Source organism: Nannospalax galili, unplaced genomic scaffold (assembly GCF_000622305.1).
Source record: "Nannospalax galili isolate Female #2095 unplaced genomic scaffold, S.galili_v1.0 scaffold1028, whole genome shotgun sequence".
Lineage (NCBI taxonomy): Eukaryota > Metazoa > Chordata > Mammalia > Rodentia > Spalacidae > Nannospalax > Nannospalax galili.
Genome location: NW_008357999.1, coordinates 716,573 through 740,260, shown reverse-complemented (window position 1 = coordinate 740,260; position 23,688 = coordinate 716,573). Strand labels below are relative to the sequence as shown.

Genomic DNA, 23,688 nt, shown 5'->3' with positions numbered 1-23,688 from the left:
AGAAAAAAAAAAGAGACAAAGCCCCCCAGAGGGACACAGATGCACAGATCCCCAGATGGACACAGATGCACAGATCCCCAGATGGACACAGATGCACAGATCCCCAGATGGACACAGATGCACAGATCCCCAGATGGACACAGATGCACAGATCCCCAGATGGACACAGATGCACAGATCCCCAGATGGACACAGATGCACAGATCCCCAGATGGACACAGATGCACAGATCCCCAGATGGACACAGATGCACAGATCCCCAGATGGACACAGATGCACAGATCCCCAGATGGACACAGATGCACAGATCCCCAGATGGACACAGATGCACAGATCCCCAGATGGACACAGATGCACAGATCCCCAGGGGGACAGAGATGCACAGATCCCCAGAGGGACAAAGAGGCACAGATCCCCACATGCACAGAGATCTAGGGCAAGAAAAATTCTAGGCTTTGACAAAGATCCTGAAGTGGGAATGAGCTTGGTTCAAGGAACAGGGGCTGGGGGCTGGAGGTTGGTGCCAAGACTTTGGCACAAGGCCTTACTGGTGTGAGAGGTCAGGTCATGGGAGGCATTTATGTTTATTGTAAGTGCAGTGGGAAGCAGTAGATAGTGGTATCATCTGACTTCCATTTTTAGACTCTTGCTCTTCCTGTGCTATGGAGCCTGGACTGAAGGGCAGCAGTGTAGTCATATGCCCGTTCATTATTGAGGCCCACACTGTATTTGAGGACACTTCTTCTTTCGGACAGCTTTGGGAAGTCAGCATGTTTTTGTATTGTATAACTAATTTGACTGTTGTTCTTTTCCAAGATGGAGTATAAGAATTTTTTTTGCACATGTCCATCTGTTTACTGATATTACAGTCATAGCCACTCCTTGATCAAATGCAATTTAATGCTACCCCATTGTTTGCCCTACACTAGTAGCTCCTCCTGCCCCTTTTAATGATACAGTGTCTGGCTGTATAGCTCAGGCTAGCCTCAAAGCTCAGTCTTGTTTGCAAGTCTAAACAAAGAAGAGCTGTCCCTAGAATTTTAATATTTAATAGCCCACGATTATTGGATATGTTTTGCTTATAACAAGTACTGTGGTGATTATTACTAGCCTATTACCTTTGCATGAATAAATTGTGAGATACTCTTTTTTAAATATTTTATTGATTATTTTATGTGTATGAGTGTTTTCCCTGATTGTATGTAAGTGTACCCATGTCATACAGTGGCCGAAGACGTCAGAAGAGGGCGTCAGGTGCCCTGGAACTGGAGTTACAGATGGTTGTTAGCTGCCATGTGGGTGTTGGGAACTGAACCTGGGTCCTCTGCCAAGAGCAGCCAGTGCTCTTAACGGCTCAGCCATCTCTCCAGCCCCCTGTGAAATAGTCTTAATATTAAGCACTGTTGAGTGGAATCTCTGTGACCCACTGCTCTGTCTTCAGTGTTGTTTTTATATTTATTTATTAATTTATTTTTTATTTTTTTATTTATTTAGAGACATGGTCTCACTATGTAGCCCTGACTGGCTTGGCACTCACTATATAGACCAGGCTGGCCTTGAACTCAGTCATCTACTTGCCTTTGCCTTCCAGTACTGAGATTAAAGGCGTGTGCCATCATGCCTGCCTTTGCTCTTCAGTGTTTCAATCAAAGTCAATCTTTATGTGCTTATTATCCGGATGAAGTGTGTAAATGGAGCTGCTTATTTATATACATGTTCATGAAATGCCAGTGAAACTTGCTTATTCTTTTATTCTTAAAAGCCGAAGTCATTAGTCCCTGTTGCCAGTGTAAGGTGGTGTGTGCAGCCTTTTGTAAGTCACCATTGGTTACCTTACCAAGGGCAGCTGGCAGTTGTCCAGGAGTGTGAAGAGAGAGGCGTGGCGGAGGACCAAGGAGGTTGGTTTTGAGACCACAGGAGCTGGGGAGGAAGGCACAGTGGTGGCTAAGTATGAGGCCAGTTTCATGGGTCTTGAAAAGGACCAGGGGGACTTTGTGGGGAGGGGGAGGGGCTGGAGGGCCTTGAGTGGATTAAAAAAGAAATTCTAATTAAAAATATTTTCTATTATATTGGTATTTTTGTCCTTTAAATTTGGTGTCCTAAAGTTTTATTTTGATTTAAAGATGAATATGTATTTAGGATTATAAAGAATGAGGTCAGCCAGATTTTTATGTCTTTGTATATAAGTTGACTTTTCTTTCTGTAAATATGTTGTATTTAAAACTTTATCTTAGTTTCATACATTTTTAAAAAAGATTTGGGGGGTGGTGCAGAGTATGTGTGAGGCCAGCAGGTGTTAATGTACTTGTATTTCTTTCTCCTTGGTGAAGGCTTTCTTACTGTGTCATGCAATGCCTATGGAGGTCAGAAGGTGTCAGATCCCCTGGAACTGGAGCTGTAGATGGTTGTTAACCACCATGTGGGTGCTGGGAATCGAACCCAGGTCCTCAGCAAGAGCAGTCAGTGCTCCAAACCACTGAGCCATCTCTTCAGCCCCTCTAATTGTAGCCTTAACGTTTGGTATTTATGTGTGTTTTTAAATATTTTCTTTATTTTCATAAACTTTGTTTTTGCCTCATAGGGTTTTATGTTGTTACAACTTTTCTGTTTTCTGAGCATCCTGTTAACTTTGCACTTCATTTATCTTGAGATTAAGTTGTTCTCTATTAGGTTTTAGTTTTTATAATTTCTTTTTCAGGAAAAAAAAAGATGAGCATGTTGTAGTTATTTACTCATTTAGCTATTTGAACTTAAAAATTAACCTAGAGAGCCAGGTCTGGTGGCCCACACCTATAATCTTAGCACTTGGGAGGTAGAGGCAGGAGATTCAAGACCATCCTTGCTTACATAGTGAATTTGAGGCCAGCCTAGACTACATGAGACCCTGTCTCAGACAACAACAAAAACAAAAACTATATATACAAGTACAGAAACACTCAGAATCAACCTTAAGGTCTGATTTGGGTGCAGCACAGTATACCTGTGTGAAGTATGTAGTGTGCCTGACAGGCGTCTGTGCTGGTGGATGACTACTGGTGGATTACTACTGTTGGCTACAGAGCTTCTGTTTTCCCAGCTCTCCTTCTGCACCTCAGTCCTCCCCCACACTTGGCAGTGGCTGATCAGCTGTGTGTCCCCACACACTGACTTGTGTTTCATGGAGATGGAATCACACAGAACGTATTCCTCCGTGTTTGCCTTCTGTTGGTCAGCTTGTGGGTTTTGAGACCCCCAGGTGGTTGCCTGCATCACTACTCCCTCCCTCTGCAGACGTCCTTTTGGAAACCATCTGAGTCTTTGGCCAAGACTGCTCATGTGTCTGCGGCGACCTCTAGGTCTCATTTCCATTCTCCTCCTCCCACTCTTCTAGTGCTGAGGACACACTGAATAAGAGATGTAAATACCTCTGCTGCTTTTTAGCATATGCTAGTTATACAGCTTGTGAATGTAGTTACACTACAGATTTAAAATTTCAGACTTAAAGAAAATCTTCCAAGTAAGGTATTCCTATCTACCATGAATTAGATCTCAATTTATAGTTTAAGCAATTTACATCCTGCTAGCTTGTTGGCATGTGCGTTTAATCCCAGCTGGAGGCAGAGGCAGGTGAATCTCTGTTTGAGGCCATTCTGGTCTAAGTAGTGAGTTCTAGGCCCAACAAGGCCACATAGTGAGACTGTCTCTTAAAACAAGGGGGAGGGGGGAAGATTACATCCTAATGGCATGTAAATCTTATTTTGAATCTTGTATTCTATTAGATAAATTAAGGATTTGTATAAAATCTGGATGCGGTGTTTCTGAATGAAAATACTAGATTGTTTCTGGAAAATTAAAAAAATTAAAAACTTGGATTGCATTTCTTTAAACAAGCACAAAGCTTTCCTTCTGTGTTGTCGGACATAAATGGTGTAGTAGACAAGTTTAGGGTAGTTTGCAGTCTTTTGACTCATTCCCTATGCTCAGCCCTGACTGCCACTCTCACTCTGACCTGACTCACTTCTTGATTTTAGCTTGTTACCTGATGGGTGTAAGGATGGCCCTGTGGTTGTCTTTGGTCAATGGATTAGGAGAATTGAAGTCTTCAAGCCGGTAGTACTTGGCAAGTGGGAAACACTGTAAGTTATTACTGCTGCTTTATCCAGGAACCATGTCCTGGTTCTGCCTTCTAATGCCTTTTTTCTTGTTAATTTTATTCATATTCATTCTCTCTCTCTCTCTCTCTCTCTCTCTCTCTCTCTCGTGTGTGTGTGTGTGTGTGTATGTGTATGTGCTGGCATGCTCCAACATATATGTAGAGGTCAGAGGACAACTTTTGTGGAGTCTTTTCCCTCCTACTGTGTTCTGGGGATTGAACTCAGGTTATTGGGCTTGCATGGCAAGTGCTTTTACCCACTGAGGTATCTATCTCCCCCGTCCTTTAATGCCTTCTAATTACTCTTAACTGCCTGCTTGAGCTCAAATCTACTCACACCCCTTGCTTGGACTGTTCATTCCTCTAGGATTGTATTGCTGACGGTTTTCCCATGGATCTGTGTCCTATAAGTATGTGACATAAAACTGACCAGAGTTGGGTAACTGCTTAGATAAGCTGAGAATGAGAGTCAGACTTGGCCTGGAAAGATGAAGAGGATTTTGACAGGTTAGAAGAGTGGAGGGCCAGGAGGAGCAGCAGCAGGGGTTGGCTACCAGTGGGAAGCCTGTCCTGTGACAGACTTCAGATCACAGCAGGAAGAGCACTGAGTCCAAAGAGCGAAGGAGAGGACAGAGGGTTTCGGAAGGCTCCAGGCATGAACTGTAAGAGTAAAATGGAGGCTTTTCTGTGATTAAAGAAAAAAGAGAAAAAAAGAAATAGAATTGTAGATTTTTTTTTTTTTTGCTTGTTTGTTTTTAGATAAAGTACTCAGTAGACCAAACAAATCTCATCTGACTAGAAAGGCTGGTACCCCCACTGTTTGTTACCCTGGATAAAGATGACTTAAGAAGTGCCAGTTAAGCCTTTGGCTTCATGGGGCCAGGACCTTGTATTTGTGCGTGCGTGCATTCGTGTGTGTGTGTGTGTGTGTGTGTGTGTGTGTGTGTGTGTGTGTTAGTGTTACACCTAGGGCCTTGCACATGCTAGGACAGAGCTCTACCACTGCACCACATCCCCAGCTCTGTTGGATGACTCTTGATGTCATTGATGTTGGTGGGAATACCTGCGTGTTCCACACGAGCCTGTGGGCTGTAGGCAGGTGGGACCTGTCCTAACCCATTCGGGCTGGCCAAGGGGCATGTGGTGCAGCCCTTGGAGCACTTGTTAGTCATGTTGGGCCAAGCGGACATTACCTTGTCATTTCAGGCTTGCAGGGCAGCAGTGAGTGTGGGGACGGATAAGGGGAGCAGATACAGCAGACTTCAAAGTTACAGCTATCCTGTCTGTTTTGCACCCTTCTTCCCCAGAAGCCTTTCCCACTTTGCTGAGCCCAGCCCTGGCTTCTAGCACTAGGACCCACTTCTCCCTTGTGTCTTTTTCACTCTGGGATGGGCCTCTAGTTCTCTGCTTCCCACCGAAGCGTCTTCTGTACTCCCAGGAACCCAGGCACTCTGCAGCTGCGCCTCTGTGGTCCAGACGTCTTGGTGGTTGACAGCTTTACCTTTGTGTATTTGCTCTCGGCCTCCACTGTTGTGTGCCTGCTGTTCTGGGCCAGGCACCATGCACAGGTGTGTACATGTCCTAAACCTGCCTTTATTGAATACTGTAGCCAGTGAGGGCTCACTAAATGCCAGCTGCAGGAAGTCCTGCTAGTGTAGGAAGGTGGAGACAGACTTCTAAGAGACCTGGTTGCCCTCCAGTAGTGCTGAGCACAGCAGTACAAATGCAGATTGGTACCTTTAGGTGCTGAGCTGTGAGCCCTCCTCCCTGGGTTTAATGTAGGGAGTGGGAACTTTCTCTTTGCTTTCCCTGCTGGAGTACTGACTGGAGCACTGATGGGAAATCACTGTGTTTAATACTATGAAGCTGTTGCAGCATAATCCGGTTTGTTTTAGAATGTGATGCTTATTCTCCTTCAGAGCTAGGCAGCATTACCTTGGAGTCCTATGAAAACATTTTATTTAAGTAATTAAAAGTCAAAAACAACAAAGGGAATTCCATAAGCTTTGTTTGCAACTATATAACCTTTATGTAGAAAAACTATAAAATGACAGTCTCATCGGGAGGGCAGCTCACAATCCTAACCCTTACGCGGAACCGTCCTCCTGTAGGTTAAGCTAAGCTTTAGCTAAGCTGATTTCAACTGTGGAATTCTCATTTTTGAAACATTGTCTTTTCTGATATTTCAAATCACCAAACACATGACATATAAAAGCCTGTTGAAGTAAAAGAAAACACAAATAAAGCACAATCACATATGAAAATGAATGAGGGCATGTTATCTACACATCTACAAACTATACAAATGATTGATTATACACATAATCCGTTCACACCGAGACTCTGTGAGGCGGTACTGAATAAGCACCGAGGCATTGAATTCAGCAATGGAACAAGGCCCACTTGCAACAGCAGCACATTCCCACCTTTTCTAACATCACAGTTCCCCGTGGTACAGTAATTTTAGACTGCAGCTCTGTTCACAAGTGAGAAAAACTTAATCACGTTTTGTTTGTTGTTAGAATAATGATGTCGTTATATATGATGGCCTCCAGAAAACTCCAGTCTCCACATCTTATGGTTCAAGACAGCAGGTGACACCTTGGTGCTGTTGTATTAGTAGCTCTGACTTCGTGGACCCCAGAGAGGTCAATTCTGGATTTTATCTGACTGTAATATTCAAAACATGTAGCATGGGAAAATGTTTCTTGTGGCTGCTCTGTGATCTGGTGTCTGAACATCCAAATCCTGGAGCCTGACTGTAGGTTGGCGTACCTAGCTCTGCCATAGACTGGCTGTGGCTCTGGGCAAGACACTTTCCTCTGTAAAATGGGGGCTATAAAAGTATCTGTTACAGGTGGTAACTCAGTGAGTAGGGCGATTCTGTGCTTGGAGGGTGCTGGAAAAGGGTTTGACCTGTTCGAACCTCTGTGTTAACTGTGATTATTGTTGTCTCGATGGCGAAGTGAAGGACACATGCAATGCTGACATCTGTCTCTCTTGGCCCAGAGGGAGGAGTGGATATTATTCTCCCTGAGGTCCCCACACACCCAGCATGGGGAAGTCATCCTGGATCGAGGGAAAGATGAGAGGGGAAAGAATGTGGGCCTTTCATAGCCCTCGGTAAGATCAGCCTGAAGAACCACATTTTTAAGGTTTCTTGTGTTGCATAGTGGGCACAGAGAAGCTTCCCAATTGGGTGGACCTCATAAGGAGGGTCTTGATCAGCTTCATTAACCGTTGTTTCCTTACCACCCAGCAGAGTGGCAGCCTGAAGCAGGCACTCAGAAAGTGTTTGTGAATGGTTGAAGGGTGGACTGAATGAAAAAGAGGGACCTATGGCCATCAGTGGGGGAAGAGAGGGGCCTATGGCCGTCAGTGGGGGAAGAGAGGGGCCTATGGCCGTCAGTGGGGAAGGGAGAGAATACAAACTTTCTTTGGTTTGAGGTAGTAGGAAATGCACACATCAGATTGACCAAAAAAAAAAAAAATCAATAAATAGTTCAGACTGAACAACTCACTAACTCAACACATCAAATGGAACGTTTCCTGCAGCACATTTGCACTATCATTAGGCAATGGGAAATGAGTTCTCATCATCTGGAGCAGAGACACCCCGACGTCCCAGACCTCTTCTGTGAGGACCCCAGGAGTGCCTTTTTATTCAGGGACACCAAGGACACTGCTGTAGACCAGCACTGAGGAGGGGACCCCAGAGTCTCAGGAAGGAGCAGTGAGGTTCTGCTCTGTGATTGTTTACCTCCTCTGCCTCTCAATCATGTGGGTGGGGATCCTGTTCTCTAGGCCTTGCCCCTGCCTGCCACTGCCTCAGGTCTGGTTGCCTCTTTCATCGTCTGTTCTGGACACATTGGCCTTTCCTCCCCTCAACTATTCTCTGAGCTCTTCCTAATTAGGCTTCTCCCTAAATCAGGATTTGGTTCCCACTGTTACCTTTTGTAAGATGTCACTCCTAAAGCCCAGAACATCTTCTCTGAAGTACCACCTCTACCCCCACTCCACCTCTGAGTCCCCTTTCTGTGCTTGGTTTTTCTTCTGAGCATCAGGCATTTGTATGCATTTGATTTCGACTGTTCCTCACCATAGTGATGCATTGTTAGGGCAAATGTGATGCCTCAAAATTTGGCCCCCAGTACAGACTTAAAATATACTAATGCCTTAAAATGCAGTAGATATTGTAGCTGTTTTAGATTGAGATCAAAGTAACAATTGTGATCGTTTCACATAAAAACCAAGGTGAATCTGTTCAAAGTATGATAATGTAGCTAATGCTATCAAAGTAAATAATATAGAAAAGAGAACCCAACTTATGAATACTGTAGGGGAGAGAGTTTTTAAAAAAAACAAAACATTCTTTTGTTCCAGGAATTTACTTCTGAATTGCTTATTGGGAATTGAAAGCACCTCATATTTTGTAATGAAGAGGGTTTTCATGTAGTCAGTCCTTTGTGAGCATGGGTTTGGCACCTGTGAACTTTACCAGTGCAGATTAAAAATATTTGGAATGCTGGGCGTGGTGGGACATGCCTTTAATCCCAGCCCTCGGGAGGCAGAGGCAGGCGGACATCTCTGAGTTCAAGGCCAGCCTGGTCTACATAGTGAGTTCCAGGACAGCTGGGGCTACAAGGAGACCCTGTCTCAAAAAGACCCCCCCCAAAAAAAAATTGAAAAACAAACTTGCCACTGTATTCAATATGTACAGACTTTTTTCTTGCCTATATTTCTTAAAAATATAGCATGATATCTGCTTGCATAGTGTAGCCCTGCACTGGTACTGTAAGCAATCCAGAGATGGTGAGAGCAGATGAGAGCAAAATGTGTAAGCTGTGTGCAAATTCTGTGCTGTTTGGGGACTTGAGCATCCTTGGACTTTAGTACCACAGGGGTGTGGGTAGAATGGGTCCTGGTCCGACAGACAACCATATCAATCCCAAAGAGTACCACCCAGAAATTGACTGCATTCAGGCAAAAAGTACATCTTGATAGATGACCCTGCTAGTTCATTTAAATCTGCCCCTCTTCAGAAAGAGTTTTAAGTTAGCCTGCAAAGAATCAGATACTCAGGTATGTAAGTGCCAACACACGTTTTGAGTCTGGTGCTCAGCATCAGGAATAAAGCCCCAGTGAGACACACCACCTGTGTCCACTATAGCCTCCCAGGGACGCACACATTCAATATAGAACTGTACAGATAGTTATTAAAAAACGCCTAAGATCCGTGAAAGAAAAACAAGGAAAGTGAGGGTGGTTTGGTTTAGGCAGTCTGTCCCACGAGTCTGCCTTCCTATAGTTTTCAAATCATTGCTTTTCTTAGAATGTTCTGGGTAGTTTGCAGCCAGAACTATCGCTATAGAGATTTTTCAGCAAGTGGGCGGGTAGAAGGGGAGGCTCTGGTCAATGTCTAGCGTGTTCTTCTGGGAGTTGAGGTTCTCTTTTTTAGTCGAACCCTATTGTCATGGGAAGGAAACTACAGTAAGTAGAAAAGAGACCTTTCATCTACTAGGAAAAGGAGCCCACATCCAAAATCATGGGAGTGGGTGTGGCATTACAGCCCTGTAACCCCAGTACCTCAGAGGTTGAGGCAGGAAGATCTTGAGTTTGACTGTAAACAGTTTGAGTTGAGGCTGTTTAGCAAGACTATGTCTGAAAAAAACAAAACCATGAAGTAACACAAACCCGAATCAGGGATTGGCCAGAACCAGCTACTCCTGGCAGCTCGCTGAGGTCCTTCATACCCACAGGGGGTTCGAAAGTTTTTTACATGTCTTATGGGAAGACCACCCCTATCTTGGGCACCGTAATTTTTCCACATGAGTCTGGAAGTTGTACGGCAGTTGTAGGGAAGTTATTGCAGTGAGTCTTTCTTACTGGAAATCCACAGTGCTCATGAGTTTGGGTTTTACAGTTAAACAAGTATTCAGTCACACTGTGAGCACTGTGGGCCACTTCCCCATGCCTCAGTTTCTTCTTTCGCGTATGTAGGACATGACAGGACGCTGATAGAACTTGCTTCTTGTACTGTTGGTGCTAGCTCTGTCAAGCCTGTGAGATGGTGATCACAGTGCCTGTTCTGAGGGTGCTCTTGGTGTGCACATGCGGAGTTGTTGGAAGTACTGGAGTAGTGCTCTTGGGGAGAATGGGAAAGAAAACTCCCAGTGCCCCACATGCTCATAAGTCCAGCCAGAATTTGTTAGTATTGTTCAGTTTATCAGTGCAAAAGAACAGCAATTTTCTAGGATGCCAGCTACCAGTTTAGTACCTTTTCCCTTTTGGCAAAAAGCTTATTCACATTTCCAGATAATCAGTTTATAGATTAAATTTTTAAATGGTATTTTAAAAATACCATCTGGAAAAGTGAGAAATGCCTGCTAAACTTACTTGTATTTTTAGCTAATTAGAAGTACCATAAGGCCATTTTCTAGGGCAATTAGAAATTCCCATGTATTGAAAAGTATATTGGGATTTTTTTTTGAGAAAAATATGTAATTCAGGGCAGAACAAAGTATTTGTGTTTCTGAAGCAAGCATATACATACATGCATATACACATATACATATATATGTGTGCATGTATATGTGTTTGGCTCTGCCCAAGAGGTGGCACATCTGCAGATGCCTCTTGGCCTTTCTTGATTCCAGACAGGCCACAGGGGCAGTCTGTGGTGACTGTGGAATTAATTTCTCTTAAACAGCCTGTTGAGAGTTAAGAGAAAGAAATGGAATGCCTGGAGTTTGCAACGTTGGAAGACGTTCTTTTCTTGGCACCAAACATTCTTAAGAACTACAAGAGTTGTGGAAAAATTAATGTTCTTAGTGTTCTATGACTTGGAATTTAAATTCTCAATATGAGCCAGGCTCTCCCAGTTGACCCCAGTCTCCCTCCTCCCTTCATACCTATCCAATAGTAATCTTGTTTCTCAGGATTACCATGAATTCCAGCCTAAGTTTTGAGTTGTGACTGTGTAAAATTCCCTGTCCTGTGGCTTCTGGGGTGTCTTGAGCTTTGCTATTTGGTGTCCCGGGAGACAGTGCTTAGCTGCTGCTTCCTGGAAAGTCACACTTGCAGTGAGGCCCACCATAAGCATCATGTTCTGTGTGGATTGTTCACTACCTGCTCAGGTTGCCAGCAGGATACATGGTGGGGCAGCATCTGATTGGTCAGATGGCCTTTATGGAGTGTGCCACAATTACTCTTCTCAGTGTTCAAGTGTACTCATAGCCTTCGGTTTAAAAATAGGCTTAAGGTGTATTTTGCTGTTAGAGATAAGAATCAGTAGGGTGCTAGAACAAAACAGATCAGACAGACGTGCGTGAAGGTTGCATGGGTTTCCTTCTGAGACTTAAGCATCAGAGCAACCCTGTAAATGTCGACAGCCATCCTTCCAGTCTGCCTGGCCTGCTTGCAGTTTCAGCAATATTTGCATATTTACTTAATGGACAAGAAACTAAAAAGCAAAGCAAACAAAACCAAAACCAAAACCTACTGCTGTATTTTCTTCCTTTTGCTACGATCCTTCTGTGTTTTGACTTGTAGACCACTACCGAGCCTGTGGCAGCCACGGAGACTCTGGGCGAGGTACCTGAACATGTGTTTCGAGGACTTCCTGAGGAAGTGAGGCTTTTACCATCTGCTGTTGACAAAACCCGGATTGGTGAGTACTCTGGTCACAGGATATAGGCAGCAAGAGCAAGCAGCTTCCTGTGGGATCCCGTTAGGTAGCCAGTGTGCCATAGAAGGAATGGATTTGCTCTTGACTTGGATGGTCATATGTTTATCCAGTTTCCATTTGAGAATCCAGGCTGGACATAGGTTATAAAAAGGAAACGAAGAACCCTGGCCCCGACACACACAGCACAGCATGCATCTTCCATCCGTGGTTACTTCCTAGTGTGACCTCTTCTGCATCTCTACGGGCTTCGTCCACACAGTGCCTTGTGTTCTCTTGGATTTCACTGTGACTTGAGTGCGATTATGTCACCACATTCATTTCATTATTTTGTCATTGACTTGCTGCCTGCTCGTCTTACTGATAGCGCCTTCCTTTCTGGTTTCTCTGTTTCATGAGGACCAGACACTGTGGACTCTGAGAAGGTATTTGAATGAATTGAGTGTATCCAAATGATTTTGGCTAGAATTTTTTGTTGAATATATAAGCTTGTGTGTATTTGATTATGGTTTTTGGCTGAATTTTTTGATAGAAGGCTAAGAAAGTAAATTATAAGAATCTTGTCAAAATACAGCCTTGGTACATATCTTGTTTATGTCTTCTTTTGTCTTTTAGATACACTTCTGATTCTCACTGAATGTGTAGGAATAACTATGACATACTTTTATTGATTCTTGTTGAAAGTTTACTTAGTGAACATTGAAGTATTTATATTAGCATATTTGAATGAAAGTGGTTGATTCCATAGTTAAACCATTTGATAGTTGACAGCATTGTCAGATGCGGCTCCTAGCAGACATAGAGTGGAGGTGGAATCCACACATCCTAGCTGCACAGGACTGGACTAATGTCCCCCTCCCATTCTGTACGTGAGGGAGGTGCTGGTTCTCTTGACTCCTGAGCTCCTGCCGTTCCACCGACTGCTTCTTCATCATAACTGTGTGCCTTTAAAAAAATATTTTATTAATTAGTTTTATGTGTATGAGTGTATTGCCTGCGTGTGTGTAAGTGTATCTGTGTCATGCAATGCCTACAAGAGGTCAGAAGAGGGCATTGGCTCCCCTGGAACTGGAGTTACAGATGGTTGTTAGCTGCCATGTGGGTCCTGGGAATTGAACCTGGGTCCTCTGCAAGAGCAGGGCTCTTAACCACTGAGCCATCTCTCCAGTCCCATAACTGTATGCTTTAGGAGGGTTACAGGAGTTAGAAATTATCCTAGGGTTGCCCTGGGTGAGTGTGTGTGCTGGCTGTTTAAAACTCTGAAAGGCAGGCTGTCTCATGAGCTATATTTTAGGAAGCCTAGTGAGAGATGAGAGGGTTTTCCTCTTTAATTGAACAAATGAACTTCAAAAGCAGTTATTCATAAAGCTGGAATCCTAACCACTTATATAAACAATTCATGTTTAAGCCAGGTATGGTGGCACATGTCTTTAATCCCAGCACTCGGGATGAAGAGGCAGGCAGATCTCAGAGTTCAAGACCAGCCTGGTCTACACACTGAGTTCCAGGCCAGCTGGGGCTACAGAGAGACCCTGTCTCAAAAAGACAGGAAAACAAACAAACAAAGCCCCCCAAAACAACAACTCATGTGTAGCCGACACAATTTGAAATCTGTAGAAAGAATGAAGTGCTTAAATTTGTAGTTTAATTCCGTTTTTTTTTTTTTTTTTTTTTGTTATTTTGAAGTGTTTGTGATTGTACTGTGTAGTCAGTTTTATATGTAGAAATTAAATACAAAAGTTTTTTTTTACATAATAAAAACACCGCAAGTTCTTTATAGACCGTTTAGAAAATACTGAGGAACATGAAGAAAAAGCAAAATCCTCTTGAGGATTTGATTTAACTTAATGATAGCTAACATTATCTTACTGTTTTATTTTTTTTGTAAAACTGAATGACATTAATGCTTTCAATCTTTAAAATAACTGAAATACATTATAAAAATACTGATTTTATTTTCTAGGTGTCTGGGCCACTAAACCAATTTTAAAAGGGAAAAAGTTTGGGCCATTTGTTGGTGATAAGAAAAAAAGATCTCAGGTTAAGAATAATGTGTACATGTGGGAGGTAAGAAAGAATTCTGATTCTTCGTCTCTCAGAGTTCTGTACGTTTTAAAGAAATCATTGTCTCTTCTCACAGGCTTCAACATTATGAAGTTAAAATAATCATCTTGCTATGTACTTTAAAACTCAGGAGTATTTTTGTTAAAGAGAAAATGAGTTCCCTGGATACAGACTTGTTTACATATGCTTTTGTGTTGAAACTGTTTGGCTGTTTTGGGCAATAAATGTCCCATCTATTTTTCATATTGCCCTGACCGTGGTGTTTCATTTTGCACCTAAGACCTTGACTTCTTGTTGGTAGTCTGTCACTTTACAGGTGATGCAGATACAAACTGTGAAACACTCCAGAGGCTGCAAAGAAAACAGTCTAACAGTGTTAGTTAGGTTCCTCTGTGCATTTTAGAAAGTAATTTCTATGTCATTGGAATATTCAGATTTGTATATATTTAGCACATGGCACATTTACATAGAGCTTTTAATTGTTCAAAAGGTCTTCATTCTGTTTCATGTTTGTCCTGTCCATAGTCCTGGAGGCAAAGCGGGGCAGGAACACAGCCTTTAGATGAGAAGGAGCCAGAGGAGGAGGAGCTGTCCCTGCCTGCAGGCCAGGCTGAGTGGGGCAGATGCAGAGCCCATGTCTCTGCTGATCAGTGGGGCAGGTACCAGTGTTCTCATGTATTGCTTGGGTCAGGTCCAGCTTCCATAATAGCTTCCTGTTTATGAGCCTGGTACCTAGCCTATGGGTTGTAAAGTCTTCCATTTAAACATTGGGGGTGCTAAAGATACTTCATTTGGACAGTTAGGAAGATAAGTATGTTGATAGTGTTCCCTGGATTTTATGGAATTCCACTTTTACATTTAATTTAGTGCAGGTCAGTGCCCTGGGGAAGTCAAGTCAGCTCATGACTCCCTTTATGCAGGTTCGGTTTTTGAATGATAAGGAATCATACCTGTTTTTTGTGTTGACATAGGAAGGCCCCACAGTCAAGTGTGGTCATGAAATGTGCATGCATATCCCCCAGAAGCACATGACTTTTTTAAGGCTCTTAGCCTGATCTGACAGTTTCTCCCAGTCATTATGAGTTTGTTTCTTGTGAGTCTGCTATAATACCATCTGACAGTGGACCCTGGGAGCTTTAGGAAACACGGATTTACCACAGGTGCCACTATTAATTGGAGGCGAAAGAGCTTTGTAATTGTAGAAAAACTACCTGCCCCCCAAATGTCTTCATCACTCAAGACAATAATGTATCATTGAAAAATGTGTTGCCTTGGTTAGGTATAGTGGCACTTGGGAGGCAGTGGCAGGTGGATCTTTGTGAGTTTGAGGCCAGCCTGGTCTACATACCGAGTTCCAGGCCAGCTAGGGCTACAGGGAGATCCTGCCTCAAAAAGACCAAAAACAAAACAAAACAAAACAATGTGTTACCTACACAATTATGCTCCCAAGTAAACCACACTTTTATTTTTAAAAGTTTCTCAAAGGAAACTAACGAGCATCTTCTACCTGATTAGCAGTGATCATAGGATAATGTCAAGAAGTCAGAACATGCGTACTCAGGTAGTATGTATATGACGCCAAGCCTGAACAAATGCCCCTTAATATTAAAGTTAAGTTAGTGGTTCCTTTCACCCAGTGTAACAGTTTGATGTTGTTGGACATGTCATAGAGATTATTTCTCATTCCTTTATTTTCATTTGCATTGAAATTCATACATAGAATAACTTGATAGTAACTTGTTGAAAATTGTGATTTTGGAACCATGAGCTATTAATTAGGGACTCATTCTCCTTATTAACTTAACATCCTATTTATATATGGCTTCAGTTTGTAAATTATCCTGATGGTACTATTTCTTTCTCTTCAGGTTTAAGATTTTGTTCTTGTGAAGACTGACTTTTCCTAGCAATTAAAAATGGCAGGATCTCATTCACTTAGTTCCCACATCAAAGTGTAGATCTGATAAACCTTTTATTATTTTAAACTGTTAAAATAAGATATATATGGCACACATGCTTGTATATACATGTGGCAGAGCGTAAGGAGTACCAGTAGTTCTCATAAGTAAATTGAAAATCAAAATAAATTGTATTTTCCCATTAACTTATTCTAACCCTGGTCTTATCCTCAGACTTGCATCAGAATGCCTCTTCCAAATGCACAGAAAGAGCTTATCAACAAAACCTCATCTGGGCATTTGTTCTTCTCTCAAAGCCCCTTAGGACCAGTGTATTTTAGCAGCAGGGTCCTATACCCCAGCCAGAACTCCATTGTGAAGCTAATCTAAGGCAGAGTGTTAACACTGGCTTTCTTGAGCCCTTGTCTATCGAACTCCTTCTGAAATTCTCTAAGCTCTCACTGAAAACATTCCATTAAATGCAGAGAAAGGTAAAGTGCGCTCAGGAAGAATGCTCAGCATAGGTTCTCAGAAGAGAAGAGAGCTTTGATCTGCCTCTGGCAGATCTGCTGGGGAACCTTACATGTGGGGTTGCCTGGAATGCTGTTTCTGATCACCTCTGGTGTACTGAGCCATCTCAGAATTTTGAAACCATCCCTGATAAAAAGACTTTTTTTTTTTTTGAGGCAGGGTCTTGCTTTGTGACTAAACTAGGATCCTTTTAGCTCTTACCTCTCAAGTGCTGGGATTGCAAGCTTGTGCTGCCATCTCCAGCTGATGAAAAACCTTTTAAACTTGGGCTCAGATTGCTTCTGTTGAACAGATTTTTAAAAATTACTTGAATAAGAATTAATTGGGGGCTAGAGAGATGGCTCAGCAGTTAAGAGCACTCACAGCCCTTGTAGAGAACCTGAGTTTGGTTCCCAGCACCCACATAGTGGCTAACAAGTATCCTTAACTCCAGTTCCAGGGGATTTCACACCCTCTTGGCCTCTGTGGGCATTGCAGTGCACTTACATGCAGGCAAAATCCTCATACACATAAAATAAAAATAGATAAATAAAAATTTTAAAACTATTTGAATAAGCCTTTTTAAAAAATATTGGGATTTATATATATATTTTTTGGGAGAGTGTTTTGCCTGCATGTAAGTACACCCGTGTCATGTTTTGTGTTTTGCTTATTTAAGCAATAAATATGAGTCCAAAGGACAGAGAGAAGTAGACTTGCTTATCAGTTAAAACTGATAGAGAAATGGCCTCTGCAGAGTGAGAAGACTTTAATTGTTTAAAGACACAGAAACCGTTTTTCCATCAGTTGCTCGGTACCACCATGGCTAAATCTTAGCATGTGAGTTTGGTGGTCCTTACCTCCTCATTTTGTGTAGGTCGGTGTTCTTGGTCTTGCATACTTGCAGGCAGGAGGAAGACATGCCAGCCCACTGACTCTCAGAGCCGTTTTCAGAAGGTGCAGCTCAGCTCTCCCCGCTGCTTTTCAGAGGCTGAACTCTGCCACAGCAGCTCATGGGAAAGGTCCAGATCTAGGGAAGTTCACCTGCCACCTGATTTTAAACCCTGGGACTAACAAGGATCTTATCTTTACACTTTAAAATTTTTGTGACACATGAAAATTTTATGAAATCCAAATTTCAGTTCAGTTTGTACAGTTTGATGAGAGCATGGCCACATTTGTTTGTTTGCATAGCCTGTGGCTGGCCTTGCCTCTGTACCTGTGAAGTCAAACAGGACAGGAGCTGTATGAGCTATAAAACCAGAAGAGGTTTACATTCTCCTTTACAGAGAGTTTATGGAGTCTGATCTTTGTAGAGAAGCAGCCAGGGGAGTGACGGCGGCGGCGGGGGATGGGGGGGTGTCGGTCTGGTGTCTCAGGGCCACTGGCTGGGGAATGGCAGTGTGAGAACCCTCCAGAAGTTCATGGCTGGAGAAACTGTCATGGAGACAGCCCAGCCAGCCATCTTCCTCAGCAGCGTCAGGATGCATGGAGAGAATTCGAAACAGCTTTGTAGAACAGGTTAGCTCATACCCAGGCTGGCAGCTCGGTCTGTGGCAGCTTTTTCTTTGAGAGTTTGTTCACTTACTTAATGTCTTTTGTTAAACTTTTACCATGTGTTCTGGAGCATTGATCTTGGCCTGTGAACAAATGGTGTTATAAACTCCTGGCGTTATCTCATAGAGATTGTTGATCATGGAGTAAGAGACTGCTAGATGTAACCTTAGTCTGTGCAGATGAAAAGCCTGACCTCCCTCCCAGTCACGTGCTTGGGGTCTTGAAGCTGTTAGGCCTGGAGTCAGCTCAGGAGCAGGCCTCTTTGCTGCTTGTGTTCTTCCTATAACAGAGGCCACAGTCGCTAGAGTGCTTTGTGCTGTACTCTTGTGTGTCTTCCTGGCAACAGTATGTCAAAGACAGGCTGCTGATGAAGTGTAGAAAAGTTTGTTTGGCTCAGTTCTGGAGGTGGCCATCCATGTTTGGGTGGTCCTTGTGGTTTGGACCTTTGGTGCTGGTGGCACATCCTGGCAGGAGCACATGCAGGAGCCAAAGGTTCGTATGTCAGACTGGAGCAGGAATAAAGGGATAGGCAAGGGCCCCACAGTCCCTTCTGAGGCCTGGTCCCAATGACCTAGGGACTTTCTAAGAGGCCCCACCTCTTAAAGGTCCATTACTTCCCAATACCACTACTTAGGGGACTATGTCTTTATATGTGGACCTTTGTGAGACCCTGAAGCAGACCATAGCCCTGTTCTGAGACTCTCCCCAGAGTGTGTGTAAATGCGCACGTCCGAAAGGTTGTATGGCACTTCTTGTATTCACAGAATTCTTAAACACCCACGACCTGTAGGTAGAATTTTTTATTTAAAAAAAGTAAAATAAATTATTTTGTCTACCCAATAGAAGTTGATCAGGGACCCACTGTGAACCAGTCAACTTTTTTTGAGCATCTCTTGTAGGATATTTCCCAAAAATATGTGTATAGTTAGGTCTGAGACCTACTCCGAGTAGCTAGGTCATCAGAGATGGACATCTGGCTGGGCTTTGGAGGTTGGAGAGGTCACGCTATTTACTTTTTCCATTTGTATTTTAGAATTGCTCTCTAAGTGACCTATATTCTTGGAATTATTTTCTGACAAGTGGGCTTGCTGTGGTAAGACCTGCTACCACCTGTTAGACTCTTTTATTTCTCCTGCTCTAAAATGCTCAGAACAGTTCAGAAGCCCCTGAGCTTCCAAAGTAACCTGAGGAGTAAAGTGGTAACGATCCTTTTTTGTCTCTGGCCCCCAGAAAGTTACTTCTGTAAGGCAGCAGTCTGGCCATCCTAAATAAGACCTGCAGGTATTCAGCTGTATAACTAAAATGCAGGAGAAAGTTTAGTACATCACAGATACAGCATTCTCTAGGGAGTACTGCTAGTGACACTCTTTAAGACTTGTAAAGACACATTTATTGCATTTTCATACCAAAGTGACATTATTTTTTCCTCTTTATCTTCTTAGCTTTCTTTGCAGATTAGATGATGTACATGAAATTTGCTGATAGAGACGATCCTGGCTCAGTAAATACTAACAGAGCTGAGCAGCAAAGAACATTTGATCACATGGAGACTAGTTGGCTTCCTCCTGTCTTTCCACTACCTTTGTCTGATGATGGACGACACTTTTGTAGCCTAGTAATTTGTAGTTTGATTAAGCAAAATTTTTATCACACTTTAGAGATAAATTATGTGAGTCAGTCACTAGAGTTAATGTGCTTAGAAGCTGAGGCTTGATCACCTAGGATGAGAACTGCATCAGGTCATATTCTCATCTCAGCTCCTCGTTAATAAGGTTAAACTCTCCAAAACGAGAGAGCTGCACACTATTGCTTTTACTTAAAAGTGTATAAGATGGAGCTGGAGAGATGACTCAGTGGTTAAGAGCACTGGCTGCTCTTGCAGAGGACCCGGGTTCAGTTTCTAGTGCCTACGTGGTGGCTAGCAGAGGTCCTTAACTCCCGTTCCAGGGGATCTTACGCCCTCTTCTGACCTCTGCAAGGATTGCAGGACTCAGGTGCACTTACACACATGCAGGTAATACACTCGTATATAGAAAATAAAATAATTATAAAAAGCATATAAACTAACAAGGAAGAGGATTTTAACTTGGCACCCAGCAGATCTTGGGTAGCTTCATGCAAACTTAGATTGTCATTCCAAGCAGTAACTTGACTTTCCCTTTCCTCCTGCTCCTCCTGCTCCTCCTGCTCCTGCTCTTCCTCCTCCTCCCCATCTGCCTCTTCTTCCTCCTCCTCCTCCTATTTTGCTGTGTAGAGTCTACTAAACTAGTGGAGGAAAGGTAGCAGGTTCAGATAAGGAAAATTTAAAAATTTTGAATTTTCCCATTTTTTTCAGACGAAACCATTGGTGACGTTTTCATGTTTTAGAATATTTTCTCTCTATATTATTATGTTTAAGATTAAAATGATACCTAGTCTATTCTTCCAATAAATGGCTTTATTCAGTTGTAAACTTATGTGTGTGTGTACTTATTTGCATGTGTATGTATTTGTGTGTGTACATGCGCATGCATGTGTGTATGTGGGTGTGCACTATACAGTAAGACTCTGTCTCATATAGCTTATATAAAAAAAGCTAACAGCCCCCCCAAACATGAACATTTCCCCCTCCAAACAATATTTTTATTTTAAAAGTTTTTTATTGTTTATATTTATTTTATGTGTATGAGTGTTTTGCCTACATGTATGTAAGTGCACCCATGTCATACAATGCCCTCAGAGGCCAGAAGAGGTTGTCAGATCTGCTGGAACTGGCATTATGCTAATTGTCAGCTGCCATGTGGGTGCAACCTGTGTCCTCTGCAAGAGCAGCCAGTGCTCTTAACTGCTGAGCCATCATCTCTCCAGAGCCATGTTCGTCTTTGTCCCTAGAACTGTTTTCTTTGTGGACACCAGTGTGATTTAGACAATGCTTTATTCCCTTTTGAAGCACAGTGAGCAATGCATAAAGAAAGAATTTACTTACCTGGAACCCTACATTTTGCAGGGGTCTACATTGACCTGACAGCCAGGAAGCCCAGCAGACCCTGTGTTGGTATTGAAGCAGATATGGATGGTCACTACTGCCTTCCACATGGCGGGTTTTCCTGGAAGTTGCTTCTGTCTCTGCAGTCCCATTGACTGATCCTGTCACTGTGCCGCTATGTGGGTGGTAATCCAACCCTGGTGTCTACTGGCACACACACGTGTACCCACGAAACCCAACACTCTCTGTCCTTGTGTGCGTTAGTGAAGTGACTAGTATATATGGACTGGCAGTGCTCATGGACCATTCACTCCATTTTCCACAACTGACTGCTGGAAAACCTGACTGATCTCTTAAACATAGGAAAGCAGCTGCCATTGTTTTATGTATTGAGTTTAGCTTCAAAATTTGCCTTTTCATAACATACCATTTGAAGGCTGCTTTGTTTTAAAGAGAAGGGAGTGTGCGTGTGTCTGTGTGCCCATGTAAGGACTGAGAGGCTGGTGGGAAGACAGGAGCTTGCAGTCTTGCCTATGGTGGTCAGGTGGACAGGGAGCACTGACAATGAGGTGTGAAGTTGACTGTTGCAGTGGTGGAAACCTCTCTTTAGAGTGGTGCAGATTGGGTGCTTAGTAAGCAGCAAGAATTTGCATGAACTCACAAAGGATACTTAATCGACAATGAACGTACTACCTTGGTGTTTATGAGGATGAAATAAAGTAACTTCAGAATACCTTCTGGCCTGACCTGTCACATAGTAGGTGCTCATCAGACGATGGTGAATGGTACCTTAATTCATTCTGTGAGTGTTTGCTGTCCACTTAGGGTATACCAGGCACAGGTTGAGCGCAGAGAAAAGGCAGGATGTCTTCTCAGGGGCTAATACTTTGGTGGAGAAAGCCAGTCACTGAAAGAGTAAGTAAACAAGTGGGTAGATGATTCTGTCCACTGGAGTTCATCAGTGCTGGGGAGCAAAGTCAAGGAGGGAGGGACTGAGGGAAGAGGGGCTGGTGGTGCTAAAACAGATGAGCTTACCTAGGGTGCTCACATGGTCAGGGAATACACCAACAAATAAGGGTTCTGCAGAGTGGGGTTTAAGACCATTTTTACTTAAGTAATTTTTTTAAAAGAATGCTGTTTAGCTTTTGAACCTCAGTTTCTACATGTTGGAGAAGTAGTAGTAAATGAGGTCTCATAGAGAGCTTGTAGCTTAGTAAAATCAGTGCCCAGGAAGGTGAAAGCTGTACCTGACAGCTATGCTCGGGGACCCAGGCTTGTCCAGGTGAGTGGTACCCTGGCCCTCAGCTGGGAGCTGGAGCTGTGTTCTGGAGGGAAAGGTGATTAATGTAGGTGGGAGAGGAAAGAAAGAATGAATGGTAGGAATTGGGGCATGTGTGGGAAGAGAGTCCTTCCTTCCTTAAAAAGAAAGTAAAAGAACTTGTTTTGCTTGACATGACTATTTATAGTTCTGTTTCAGTGCTACTTGTGTGTTTTGCAGTCTAGCTTTAGGGAATAAAACATGTACATATGCACGTACAGAATTTAAAAAGTCCTTGCAAAGTAAATATTCTTTAAAATGAAGGCATGATGAGTAACTGTTGGCAGCACCTCGGGAGGAACTGAGTCAGCGTGGATCAGGGAAGCTTCCTGTGAGAGGTTCTGTGGGCTGGGACTTCTGTTTACTGAAGGGCATCGATACTTCAGAGTATCTGATACTTCAGGGTACCTTCCACTCTACCTCAGTCTTGAAACATGTGGTGGAGTAGGTGTTAAGGGACAACTCGGTGCACAAAAGCATCATTGCTTGTCGTCCACAAGACTGGTTTACAACATGTGTTCATTTTCTGAAGTCCTTGTAAACCCTGCCAGAAAGTGACCCTCTGAACTTTCTGGCCCACTGTCCAGACCCATAACCGGACCGGCAGAGTATCTCAGAAGGCACTTTCGAAAATTTTTAATTTATTATTTTTATTTTATGTGTATGAGTGTATTGCCCGCATGCATATAAGTGCACCTATGTTGTGCATTGCCTGTGGCACTCAGAAGAGGGAATCAGATTCCCCTGGAACTGGAGTTACTGATGGCTGCTAGCTGTCATGTGGGTGCTGGGAATCTCTCCAGCCCTCCACCCAAGAAAGCACTTTGATAAGTTACACTTGAGGTAGTGTGTTTGTTGCTTGTCTTCATGCACATCTTTAACAAAATTTGTAGGTCAAGCATATTAACTAGAATTCCTCATGTTTTAGAAAAAATCAACCTATTTTTAAAAAAGAACAAGATTTTACAGTTGAGGGTTTCGTTTTTCAGCTTGTATTTTTCTTTGTTGCTTATTTTATCTGAAATGCTTATACCTTTGTCATGAAAATAGTTGTTTTAAAGTTAAAGATGAAAGCTGTCTTTAGGTACTCCTGTTTTAACAAGGGCCGTTCTCTGTCCCCTAGGTGTACTACCCAAATTTGGGGTGGATGTGCATTGATGCCACCGATCCAGACAAGGGCAACTGGCTGCGATATGTGAACTGGGCTTGCTCAGGAGAAGAGCAAAATTTATTTCCGCTGGAAATCAACAGAGCCATTTACTATAAAACCTTAAAGGTAACAGTCAGTGTTGGAATTAGTCTTCTGCTGGTTACTCTGCATACATTTTCTAAGTATAATCCTGAGTTGTGACTGACGAGAACAGCTTTGTAGACCTTGAAAGGATTGTATTTGAAGTGGCTCATCCACTCACCCAGAGTTCTGTTAAATCTATGGTTGCCGAGACCTCACGTGTCAGGGAACTAAAGTGCAAAGATTGTGATGAGTAATTACAGACTGCATCTCTCTAGATACTGCTGATTATCCTTGGCAGCTACTCCCTTCCTCCTCCTCCTCCTCCT

At 43.0% G+C, this 23,688-nt stretch overlaps 1 protein-coding gene across 8 annotated transcripts in view; it reads left to right on the top strand.

Annotated features, from left to right (window-relative positions):
• Prdm2 (PR/SET domain 2) overlaps positions 1-23,688 on the top strand; it is a 117,955-nt gene that overhangs the window by 22,769 nt on the left and 71,498 nt on the right. For 3 of the 8 annotated variants that reach the window (XM_008856051.3, XM_008856048.3, XM_029557666.1), the window contains 3 exons: positions 11,684-11,801; positions 13,780-13,883; positions 23,252-23,404. The exons of 1 other annotated variant lie outside the window; for it this stretch is intronic. In XM_008856051.3, coding sequence (XP_008854273.1) covers positions 13,875-13,883; positions 23,252-23,404 — 162 coding nt within the window. In that variant the 5' untranslated portion in view covers positions 11,684-11,801; positions 13,780-13,874. Of the gene's footprint in view, positions 1-4,010; positions 4,116-11,683; positions 11,802-13,779; positions 13,884-23,251; positions 23,405-23,688 lie in introns of those variants that run through there. 4 more of the 8 variants (XM_029557667.1, XM_029557669.1, XM_029557668.1 and 1 more) reach the window with 4 other exon arrangements.